A 13,161-nucleotide genomic window follows, 5' to 3' on the forward strand; every position below is an offset into this window, starting at 1 on the left:
CGAGGTCACGGCAACACTGGATGGAGGCCACAGTGATCTGTACTTGAGATGTCTGGCCTCGCCATCGTGACACAGAACATATATCAGGCTAATGACACACTTGAACATTCGAGGGTGGACAAGTTGTCATATTTTATACATTTGTGATGGGCAAATGTTCTTAATTTCCTCTCGGTTGTCATACATTTACTTTGCTACACTGATTCATTGGCTTTGACTGGAGGTAATCATTATTGCTGATGGGGACATGCTGATCACCATAATATATGTGACAAAGACGTGGAATCAATACGTTGTGTAGATAATTGTTTTAAGAAATGAATGGCGTGCATCTTAAATGCTGCAAACTTCACATAAATGTGTATTTGACCAGAACACTCCAGAACATACTGTAAATGTGTGCGTTAGGTTAGACCGCCGATGTGCTGTGGTGATTCTTTCTCAGGGAAATTATATCTGGACAAATGCAGTGCAGAAATTACTGCCATTTTTAATGTTGACATTTTAATATCTGCAACAGTACACCAGCTGGTGGCCACTAGTTAAGTATTTCATCTCCCTGCCGTGATGAAATCATATGTAATTAGTGGTGTAAAGCATATTTAATTACAGTAAGTACCATTCATTTTGAGGTATTTGTACATTTAGTAACTTGAGTATTTCCAATTTCCAATTATTATTATTCTACTCCACTACATCTACATTGTACTTTTACCATATTTGGCCATTTTGAACGCGACACATTGTGAGCTTGTAGATCTGCTATTTTTTTTTTTTAATTATTTTATCCCACGATTTTGTAACCCATTTTTCACCCAGTGTCAATTATCTAATGTAATTCTGGGCTGTACACTCCCTCTGACAACCTGGGCAGAGCAACGGACTGACCTCATGCTTCCTTCTATGCATGAGGAGTCCAAGCCGCTTCTTTTTCACCTGACAGGGGAGAGTTTACCCGGTTGGACGTAGCGCACACGTTATTCCAGCCAGTCCCCCCCCCCCCTCATTAACGGTGATGAGGAAAATCACCACCTCACCTCATGTGTCTCCAGCAAAAAGATTTGCTGGAGACACAAATATACTGTGTCTTTGATGTGTTTAGTTGAATGCACTGTTGTGTTTCCTGTGTTTAGAACTTCCTGGTGCACCGTCTCACCTGGTCATCTCCAACATCAGCCCTCGGTCAGCCACCTTAAGGTTCCGCCCCGGGTCTGATGGAAAGACGGTCATTTCACGATGGATTGTAGAAGGACAGGTGTGTGCCTCACTGCGAGTGTTTGTGTGACTGTATGTGTGTGTGTGTGTGTGTGTGTGTGTGTGTGTGTGTGTGTGTGTGTGTGTGTGTGTGTGTGTGTGTGTGTGCTTTGCGTGCGTGCGTGCGTGCGTGCGTGCGTGCGTGCGTGCGTGAAAAGCTTAAGTGAAACTAGAATTACTGATGTACTCAAAACACATACTTACTGGCACCTCTCTTCGCTTTCATCATGGCAAGACGTGTTTTCTCTCGCTCGTGCACGTCTTCAGACTCAAAGTCACGGATATTTCCACATTTTCTCTTTCTCCTCCTATGGTGTACTGATTCCTATCTAAATACACCAAGGGGATTACATCGAGGTGAAATGGAGAAAAACGGAACGGTAAAAGGGGATTTTCAGCTGGATTCTCATAGCGACTTTTACCTGGCCAGTGACAAAAACAACGAGAGCAATGGTAAGCGCCCTGGATACGGCATAGGAGCTATTCAGTCCTTATTAGCCCGAAGAAACAAGCTCCAGTTTAGCAAAGTGAAGAGATCTTTCTGTCTCATTATTTTGTTACTGTCTGGCGACATCGAAAGTAACCCTGGTCCCGTGAACACACGACAAAGGACAAGACTGCTCCGGTGTGGACAGGTAACGGTGGAGAACAATGGAATCACCGTCGACACAGCAACACCAATGATCTCGACGGTGACGACCAACAACAACAACAACAACAACACCGCTGGCATCCTTCCTCCCCAGCCAACCTGCACACCCATGCTGGATATACACGCTGACGCCGCAAGAGCCGAGCGCGTCCCAGGCAACAGCAGGAGACTGAGGAATGATCTACCGTCGGCGGCAGTCGAGGCACAAGACACGGTCAACACCACCATCTACAGGCGTGAAGAGTCTCCACATCCAACCACGGGGGACAACGCGGCTGGAGACGGACCTAATCGGCCACACCGGGATACCTTCCCTATTTTTCCAGTCGACACCATGGCTCAATCAACCCCACCAGAGCCTACAACAAACCTGGACGAGGGACCCCTCCCCCCACCCACAGCCCCACTCCCGCCACCCCACGACGACCCCCACGCACCCCCCACCCTCCCCCCACGGCAACCCGCGGCTACTACAGACATCAACAATGGCCCTCCGCTCTACTATTTTAACATGGAGGACATTAACAGTATTGCCAGCGTCAACGGAATCAACAGCCTTGGACCCAAACTGGCTGAAATCAGACAAGTGTTCCAAAGCTGTAAGGCAAACATCATAAGCTTCTCTGAAACAAAGGACCCAGAGATTGAAATAGAGAACTATACTATCATTAGGAACGACAGAAACAGGCATGGTGGTGGTGTGTGCATGTATATTCACAAAGACACTGAATACGTTACTCGTACTGACTTACAGCATGATGAAATTGAAACAAAATCCCCCACAAGAACATTGTTGGTGTAACTTAGAAACGCAGAGAGAGAGAGAGAGAGAGAAAGAGAGAGAGAGTTTTACATGAACAGAATTTCAACTATGACCCAACATTTATTTTAGACCTCATCTAACCCTGGATAACCATACATGGAGAAGACTGGATCGTCACCTAGATCTGCATACAGTATATGGAGCCGACCAGCAACTCTTGTTGATCTGACCTCATCAAACCCTGTAGACTCAACACACGCTCCATATATGGCCAGCACAGAATTCATTCCATATGTTGATCTGACCGCCCATGCCAAAGCGCCAGCGCTCGCCCAGCAGTCTGCCATCTGCCGTCACCCAGGCGGATGCATGCACGCGACCTTGCCCTATTTCGTGTGTGTATGTGTGTGTGTGCGTGTGTAGACTAGTCTAAATAATTTGTACAGATACATGTACTCTCAACAGATTTTGGAATTGATCAATCGTAAAGCATAAAGACTCTCTCTCTCTCTCTCTCTCCCCCGCCTTTCTCCAGGTTGTGAAAGCGGAAGGCAAGGAGGAAGAGGAGAAGATGAAGGAGGCGACGTGGTCAGTGGTTTACCAGAAGGACAATCAGCCAGATGCAGAAATGTTGGAAATTCCAGACCTCACCCCTTTCACCCAGTACAGGTCAGCACGCACGCACGCACGCACGCACGCACACACACACACAGACACACATTTAAGCAATTTATTCATGTCCACACTACAGTACAGTACACAGGGACATAAACAACTGCAGTGTGTGAGACTCTGGTGAAGTGAGATAAATCACACAGATGTACAGAGAGAGACAATTCCATCTGAGAGTTTCTGTTTGTCAGCAGCTTCACAGCTGCTGCATACAGATCCTTATTACCCATCTGCAACGAGGAGAGGAGAGGAGAGGAGAGATTAGTTGAGAGAGGAGAGGAGAGGAGAGGAGAGGAGAGATTAGTTGAGAGAGGAGAGGATACTTTAGTGCCTCGGGCATCCTGCTGTTTCCTGACTGTGATCTAGTGGTAGTCAGAACAGCAACAACCCATCCTCTCTCTCTCTCTGTCTCTCTCTCTGTCTCTCTCTGTCTCTCTCTCTGTCTCTCTCTCTCTGTCTCTCTTTCTATCTCTGTCTCTCTCTCTCTCTCTGTCTCTCTATCTCTCTCTCTCTCTGCACATGTATCAGACATTAAGTTGCGACGCCTCAGGGACCAAAGTTGAAGCAATGTTCTCGTCTGCGTTTTTTAAACTCCGTCCTCTTCATTAAAGTTCCTCGTTCAGGGAGGGCGAGGGGGGTTGTTATGATGAAGTCATCATTTACACGCACGCACGCACGCACGCACGCACGCACGCGTGCACACACACACACACACACACACACACACACACACACACACACACACACACACACACACACACACACACACACACACACACACACACACACACACACACACACACACACACCAGAAACAGTTTGAAGGACTAATCGCAAAGACCATGAGACACAGAATAAAGGGGATTTTTGTTGAGTCATTAGATCCACAGTTTGAGCCAATCAGTCCTAAATGATGTCCTTCACCCGGGGAGTCGGGACAAACCGTTTTTTAACCATAGCTTTATTTCCTTTGCTTGTGATGAATTGAGTTCTGATGTGGATGTCCTGCGTCCTCTAACGTGTCTTTCTTCTGTTGGCGTCTGGCCAGGTTCCGCATGCATCAGGTGAACATCGTGGGATCCAGTCAGCTCAGCGCCCCCTCCAGTGTGATCCAGACCTTGCAGGCTGCCCCCGACACGCACCCCTCCAATCTCACCCTGCTGTCAGCCACACAGACCAGCCTCCGCCTCCGCTGGAGGGTACACGCACACTTTAATTAACATACGTATACACCTTTTTCTTATTATACCGTATGTATGTCCTCATTAAAAGAAGTGTTCTTTGTCATGCATGCGTGCGTGTGAGTGTGTATGTTTGTGTGTTTGTGTGTGTGCATGTGTGCATGCACATGCGTCTGTGCGTGTGTGTGTGTGTGTGTGTGAGAGGTGGTTCAGTGGGTGACAGCCTGCAATCAGCGTCTCCACTAGTTATCAGTGCTAACACTAATCTGTCACATTTCTCATTTACAGTGCAGAGTGCTAACAGCACAACTGCAATGTAATTTTCTTCTTACGTCGATTCTCTCTCTCTCTCTCTCTCTCTCTCTCTCTCTCCCCCCCTCCCCCTCCCCCATCCCTTCCCTTCCCTCTATTATAACATAAATGGAAAACAGAGTATTTTCCATTTACGAGTTGGAATGAGAAAGAGCCTGTCAAATCAGACACAGAGACTGAGGCGCTGTTGGCTACCTGCGCTGCATGCTAATAGGATTTATTCTTTTTTATTTAAACCTGCCTGTTAGCGCCCAGGCTAAGCTATGGCACTTTCTTTTGCAGTAATGAAACCATCACAATGGTTTTAGGTAAGGCTATTATTCTAAGCCGTACATTAAGTGTAATAAGACTAATGTGTAATGCATGTATTCTGGCTCCCTGATGCTAAATGAGGCCCAATGATTGGAACATTCAAAGCAGCTGTGATTTGCTGGTACAGAACATCCACTGTACAGCGTTGGTTAAAAAAACAAAAAAAAACAACAACTGTGGAATTATTTAAACTAAAACATGTGGCATATAGGGGCTAAAATCCTCAGTGTTTAACTCTGAGAGTGTGGAGCCGATTGGACACGTCATTTTACAGTGTTGTTGTGATGCTCACACACACACACACGCACACGCACACACACACGCACACGCGCACGCGCGCACACACACACACACACACACACACACACACACACACACACACACACACACACACACACACACACACACACACACACACACACACACACACGCATGCATGCATGCAGATGAGAGTATGACAGAGGGAGGGAGGCAGGGTAAAATATAAGGAGAATCAGGTGACAGCGAGCAGGAGGAGGAATGTCAAAGAGGAGTGGAAACAGTAAAAGGTTTTTTAAGAGGTGCTTCAGAGTTTGACACATCACATAAATATATATACATATTTCTGTGAGATGCAAAGTGCTTTTTCATTTGTGTGTGTGTTTGTGTTAGTGTGTGTGTGTGTGTGTGTGTGCGCGCGTGCGTGCATGTGAGAGCACCAGTCATATCTGCGTACACATGCATGCTCTTTAAAAACAGAAGACACACACACACACACACACAAACACACACACAACCCCCCGCCACCCCCCTCCCCCCCCGGTATTCATTTCAATGGAAGTTGCTCATTGGCGTTTTGAAGCACCCGGAAGACTGCCGGAAGTACAATTATAACTCAATGGCTCGTACCAGCGGAAGTTTAGCCTAGCCTAGCCCGGACATCATGAACGTCCGTCCACCTCCATTAAAGTGCTGCAGTTCCACTTTTCACCAGTAGGTAGTGGCAGCTTCAACGTTGGATAGCCTTACTGGGGGCTTGTAGTATATCAAACAAATGCTTTTACCCATTAAGACCTGAGGCCGATCCTACAAAATATTGCCTTCTACAACACCAGCTCTAAGATTTTTCAAAAAAGGGAAACTAAATCTCCTCCCTCCCCTCCCAGCCCCTGCCACAGTGGGAGTACAACAGCGGTCCAGAGACGGTTGGCTACAGGCTGCGTGTGTGGCGGGAGGACGGCCAGGGAGAGGAGAGGCTGGAGGAGACCCCCACCGCGGGGGAGGAGGAGGGCGAGGAGGACCAGAGCACGGTGGAGGGTCTGGAGCCCTGGACCCGCTACCAGGTCCAGATCCAGTCCTACAACTCCAATGGACCAGGCCCCTGGGGCGGCGCCATCAGCGCACACACCACAGAATCTGGTAGGGCATGCAGGCACACAATGCACACACGCACGCAGGCACGCACGTACACACATACATGCACACGCACACACACACACACGTACACGCACACATACACGCACACACTTGTCAAGTAAGATTTATTGGAGAAACGTGAGTACAAAATGAAAGGCAATAGATTATAAATGTCCAGGTTTTTTTTAATACACAATGCAAAACACACTAATGAAACAACAGACAGAACAAAAAACAGTGACAATGAGGAGAAAAGGAAACAAAGCACTCTGAAATGCTGTTCTACTGTACGTCAACAACCTCATTGTGTTCTACTGTACATCAACCTCATTCTGTTCTACTGTATGTCAACAACCTCATTGTGTTCTACTGTACGTCAACAACCTCATTGTGTTCTACTGTACGTCAACAACCTCATTCTGTTCTATTGTACGTCAACCTCATTCTGTTCTACTGTACGTCAACAACCTCATTGTGTTCTACTGTACGTCAACAACCTCATTCTGTTCTACTGTACGTCAACAACCTCATTCTGTTCTACTGTACGTCAACAACCTCATTGTGTTCTACTGTACATCACCCTCATTGTGTTCTACTGTACGTCAACAACCTCATTGTGTTCTACTGTACGTCAACAACCTCATTGTGTTCTACTGTACATCACCCTCATTGTGTTCTACTGTACGTCAACAACCTCATTGTGTTCTACTGTACGTCAACAACCTCATTGTGTTCTGTATGTAACACTGTCGTATAGGTAGTGTAGAACAGTTACCAAATTTCAATGAAGGGTTAGTCGTTGGACTAGTTAGGTTCGTCTACTGGAGCCAGAGGGGTAAATAATGAGACCAGATGCAAGTCACTGAGTTGGCCGGCTCAATATTTTATATAAAATATTATAGGAAACAAAACATAAGACATGCGCACAAACATACAGTATGACAGTAAGTACAATAGATGAAATAGGTACCTTAGGTATCAATTAAACCGTACATGCACACGCACGCACACACACACACGTACACGCACACATACACGCACACACTTGTCAAGTAAGATTTATTGGAGAAACGTGAGTACAAAATGAAAGGCAATAGAGATTATAAATGTCCAGGTTTTTTTTAATACACAATGCAAAACACACTAATGAAACAACAGACAGAACAAAAAACAGTGACAATGAGGAGAAAAGGAAACAAAGCACTCTGAAATGCTGTTCTACTGTATGTCAACAACCTCATTGTGTTCTACTGTACGTCAACAACCTCATTCTGTTCTACTGTACGTCAACCTCATTCTGTTATACTGTACGTCAACAACCTCATTGTGTTCTACTGTACGTCAACAACCTCATTGTGTTCTACTGTACGTCAACACCCTCATTCTGTTCTGCTGTACGTCAACAACCTCATTCTGTTCTACTGTACGTCAACCTCATTATGTTCTACTGTACGTCAACAACCTCATTGTGTTATGCTGTACGTCAACAGCCTCATTGTGTTCTACTGTACATCACCCTCATTGTGTTCTACTGTACGTCAACAACCTCATTGTGTTCTACTGTACGTCAACAACCTCATTGTGTTCTACTGTATGTAACACCTGTGTCGTATAGGTAGTGTAGAACAGTTACCAAATTACAATGAAGGGTTAGTCGTTGGACTAGTTAGGTTCATCTACTGGAGCCAGATGGGTAAATAATGAGACCAGATGCAAGTCACTGAGTTGGCCGGCTCAATATTTTATATAAAATATTATAGGAAACAAAACATAAGACATGCGCACAAACATACAGTATGACAGTAAGTACAATAGATGAAATAGGTACCTTAGGTATCAATTAAACCGTTTCTCAAGATGTTCAATCTGAGGGTTTTTAAATCTTAGGGTTTCTGAATCTGTGGGAGCACCCAACTACTCTGACTGATGAATACCTTATGCAATTCAATTGCAGTATTTAAACCAGTTCAGTAGCATTAATCCAATATTTCACAATCAATCGCTCTTTGAATTTGAATCCAAAAATAATCACTTGACATTCACAATAACCAAGACAATAAATAAAAACACATTGACAGTAAACCCTTACACACCACTTAGTGGCTATGAAATAGTCCTAAAGACACAAAGTGTCTACACCTTAGTGTGAGTGTGTGTCTACTGTTAGCCTGCACTGCTCCTTGCAGGGCAGAGAGCTGTCACGTGTCAATCTTAATTGTCCAGTTCTGCACTGTTCCTCACAGGGCAGAGGGTGTATGGAGTATGCGTATGACAATGTCCAGTTCTAGTGTGTGTAGTCTGTGTGTATCACCGCCCAATACTGCACTGCTCCTTGCAGGGCAGTGTACATATGTGTGACAATTTCCTACCACACTGGGGGGAACAAGGCTACGGCTCTGGGTCTGTCACAAAGGGGAATTCAGCAGGGTCTGGGTTCTTCCATCACGGGTAGCTCGCCATCCTTGGGCCGACCAGAGTCGGGCTGAATCAGAACAAACGTATCCAAACCAAAAAACCTGACCTGCATAAAGCAAGGCCAGAGGCATCTCTGTGTTAATGTCTAAAACAATACCTTCATTTACACAATACTGTATAAGGTTTCACTTCAAATACTTATCGGAAATAAATACAGTCAACCTTTCAAATACACAGTAATGTAACAATTACAATTCAATTCAACAGTAGTTCAAACAAAACAAAACAAAATAAAATAAAATAAATCTTCCTCTCACCGATGGTGGTTGTATTCCTTACACTCAAAGTTAGTAACTGCAGGGTCCAGCAATTGTGAGTGAGACACTACAAATAAAATGAATGACATTGAGTAAACATTATTTTTACCAAAATAAATTATAATACATCTGAGTGCAAAAACGTTTTTAGCTGAACACCAAACAAAGTTTAAATTACAGTTGCATTACTTAATTCTTCATTTGAACAAACAACTAGTCACCAGTAGCGCTGGGGCTTCCCTCATGTTAGCCACCTAGCAGCTAATGCATCAAACACTGTTTGTCACTCACCAGGGTTTGCAAATGAAATCAGCACATCAGTGCTAATGTCATTTATGCTGTATTTTGTTGCACACAACTGACGTTAATTATTCTATATTTTCTTAAACAGAAGTTTAGCTTTTCACTCTGTCTGCAGCTCTCCTCTCTGTTCTCACTCTGCTGTCCCTCTGCTCTCTCTCATTGATTAGGACTCGTTTCACCTGCTGTCCCTGCACACAGGCAACAGGCTCAATTGACACTCATTCAGACCAGTTTGGGCAATGTCTCTCATCTAATTAGGATGAACTGATCTGAGGGGGTTTTCTGTGTACATTTCAGTGTAGTGACTGAATTAATTAATTGTCACTTGAGGACTTTTTAAGGACTTTAAGGACTTTAAGGACTGTTATTTATTTATTCATATTGAAGATGAGTTAGCCCATTTTAATCCATTGTATTTATATATTTATTGTAAAGGGTGATTTAGCCCATTTTAACCTATATTCTGGACCTGGGTTACGTTATGTATGTCAACAACCTCATTGTGTTCTACTGTACGTCACCCTCATTGTGTTCTACTGTACGTCAACCTCATTCTGTTCTACTGTACGTCAACCTCATTCTGTTCTACTGTACGTCGACCTCATTCTGTTCTACTGTACGTCAACCTCATTCTGTTCTACTGTACATCAACCTCATTCTGTTCTACTGTACATCAACCTCATTCTGTTCTACTGTACGTCAACCTCATTCTGTTCTACTGTACATCAACCTCATTCTGTTCTACTGTGCGTCAACCTCATTCTGTTCTACTGTACGTCAACAACCTCATTCTGTTCTACTGTACGTCAACCTCATTCTGTTCTACTGTAGGTCAACCTCATTGTGTTCTACTGTATGTCAACAACCTCATTCTGTTCTACTGTACGTCAACAACCTCATTCTGTTCTACTGTACGTCAACCTCATTCTGTTCCACTGTAGGTCAACCTCATTCTGTTCTACTGTACGTCAACAACATCGCTGAGAGACGGATAGAGAGTCAAGTGGTTCCTTTAGTGGCCTTTCATCCTGTCCCTCTCTCTCTCTCCCTCCCTCCCTCCCTTTCTCTCTCTATCTCCTCCTTCTCTCTCTATCTCTCTCTCTTTCTCCCTCCCTCCTTCTCTTTCTCCCTCCCTCCCTCCCTTTCTCTCTCTATCTCCTCCCTCTCTCTCTCTCTCTCTCTCTCTCTCTCTCTCTCTCTCTCTGAGTGGGGAAGGAGACGAGGGACAAGATTGAGATGAAATCGATTGTTGGTTCAAAGGGCAAAGCGGCAGCACTGAGCTGTGTGTGTGTGTGTATGTGTGTGTGTGTGTGTGTGTGTGTGTGTGTGTGTGTGTGTGTGTGTGTGTGTGTGGCATTCCAATAATACCATAATAATGTGTGTGTGTGTGTGTGTGTGTGTGTGTGTGTGTGTGTGTGTGTGTGTGTGTGTGTGTGTGTGTGTGTGTGTGTGTGTGCGTGCGTGCGTGCGTGCGTGCGTGCGTGCGTGCGTGCGTGCGTGCGTGCGTGCGTGCGTGCGTGCGTGCGTGTTCTCTAGTTCCATCTGGAGCTCCGGTGAATGTCAGTGCTGAGGCAGTGAGTTCTACCAAGATCCTGGTCACATGGTTACCAGTCCTTCAAACACAGAGGAATGGAGTCATACTGGGATATAAGGTACACACACACACACACACACACACACACACACACACACACACACAGCATGCACGTGTACTCCTGCCTTGACATTTTCCTCGTCCTTCTAGTCTGACCTCCTCAACCCATTATCCCCTCTCCTCTCCTCTTCCAGCGCTGAACATTTCAATCCTCATGCACACGTACATCCACAGGAAGCTACAATAAGACCAGTATGTCATTTCCTGGAACTGCTGTTGTTAGTTCTTTCCTCACGCTGATGGCAAATGGTGCATTTACGGTATATAGTGCTTTTATCCAAAGCGCTTTACATAAATTGTGCATTACATTCACCCATTCACACATCGACGGCGGCGGGAACCATGCAAGGCAGCAAACTGCACATCGGGAGCACTTAGGGGTTCAGAGTCTTGCTCAAGGAGCCCGGGATCGAGGTTCCCATCCGGCTGCTCTACCGGCCACTCTACCCCAGAGCTACTGCCGCTCCTTGTACTAGCATAGGCTACAGTCCACTGTCGCCCCTTGTACTAGCATAGGCTACAGTCCACTGCCGCCCCTTGTACTAGCGTAGGCTACAGTCCACTGTCGCCCCTTGTACTAGCGTAGGCTACAGTCCACTGTCGCCCCTTGTACTAGCATAGGCTACAGTTCACTGTCGCCCCTTGTACTAGCATAGGCTACAGTCCACTGTCGCCCCTTGTACTAGCATAGGCTACAGTCCACTGTCGCCCCTTGTACTAGCATAGGCTACAGTCCACTGCCGCCCCTTGTACTAGCATAGGCTACAGTCCACTGTCGCCCCTTGTACTAGCATAGGCTACAGTCCACTGCCGCCCCTTGTACTAGCATAGGCTACAGTCCACTGCTGCCCCTTGTACTAGCATAGGCTACAGTCCACTGCCGCCCCTTGTACTAGCATAGGCTACAGTCCACTGCTGCCCCTTGTACTAGCATAGGCTACAGTCCACTGCTGCCCCTTGTACTAGCATAGGCTACAATCCACTGCTGCCCCTTGTACTAGCATAGGCTACAGTCCACTGCTGCCCAAACAATGTGGATGTGATGGCAAAGGGAGCATGAGGAGGAATATGAAAGCTATCCTAATCATTTCTACCGGTTCTTGGCGTCTCCGTCGCCTGGCAACAATTTGCTTCCACATTGTGACAGAATTTTCCCTCCAGTCCAGACTATCTTTAGCGACGATCTTTAGCTGAGTTTTTCTCAGAATTGAAGCTCAGATTGAGGTGATCATACAGAACATTGATGTTTTAGGAGCTCAATAAAAAGATGAAGCTTGTGATGAAAAGTAGCTACCGAGCGCCCTGGAAATGACGGATTGTTACCGGAAGTTCACCAAATCAGTTGGTGGCTCGTCAGTATAAGGGCTTATGTCTGAAAAACGTGGCGCGTGAGAGGTAAACTTGAACTTTAACGTAGCGGGGAAGGAGTTAATTAGGGTCTTCGTCTTTTTTTTCCCCGCCTAGACTCCAGTTTTTTTGTTTTGTACTTCTCTACTCTTATCTGTGTCTGTGTTTCATACTTAGTGTGCTGCTGTTATCACACCTGAGTTTCCCTTAGGAATCATGAAGGTCTATGTATCTACAGGAGCATCTAAAACAAATTGAATATCATGGAAAACGTCACATATATGCTCTGTAATCATCAAGATTAAAACAAGAAAAGGTTTGAAATATGTGCAATAAATCTAGAATAGAAACATTATAGAATAATTAACACAAGTTTCACTTTTTAAAATTATATTAAGGAAAAGCAACTGAATGAAACGTTTTCAACAATATTTTTTTAGATGGTCCTGTACTACTGTTACTAGTTACTACTGCTGCTGTTAATTCCCCTGTCCTTCACAAGGTGCTGAATAGTTGTCCTCCACCCACTCCTATCTTTATCTTGAATCGTTGAAATTATAGATATGTAAGAGCTGACATTTAAA

General features: G+C 45.2%; 1 protein-coding gene across 1 annotated transcript in view; it reads left to right on the plus strand.

Annotated features, from left to right (window-relative positions):
• The window catches only part of sdk1b (sidekick cell adhesion molecule 1b), a 315,440-nt gene that overhangs the window by 247,184 nt on the left and 55,095 nt on the right, over window positions 1-13,161 (plus strand). The window contains 5 exon segments of the mRNA XM_079499197.1: window positions 1,134-1,255; window positions 3,205-3,338; window positions 4,390-4,540; window positions 6,292-6,544; window positions 11,113-11,228. Of these exon segments, the coding sequence (XP_079355323.1) occupies window positions 1,134-1,255; window positions 3,205-3,338; window positions 4,390-4,540; window positions 6,292-6,544; window positions 11,113-11,228 (776 nt within the window).

Source organism: Electrona antarctica (assembly GCF_951216825.1).
Source record: "Electrona antarctica genome assembly, chromosome: 4".
Classification (NCBI taxonomy): Eukaryota; Metazoa; Chordata; class Actinopteri; order Myctophiformes; family Myctophidae; genus Electrona; species Electrona antarctica.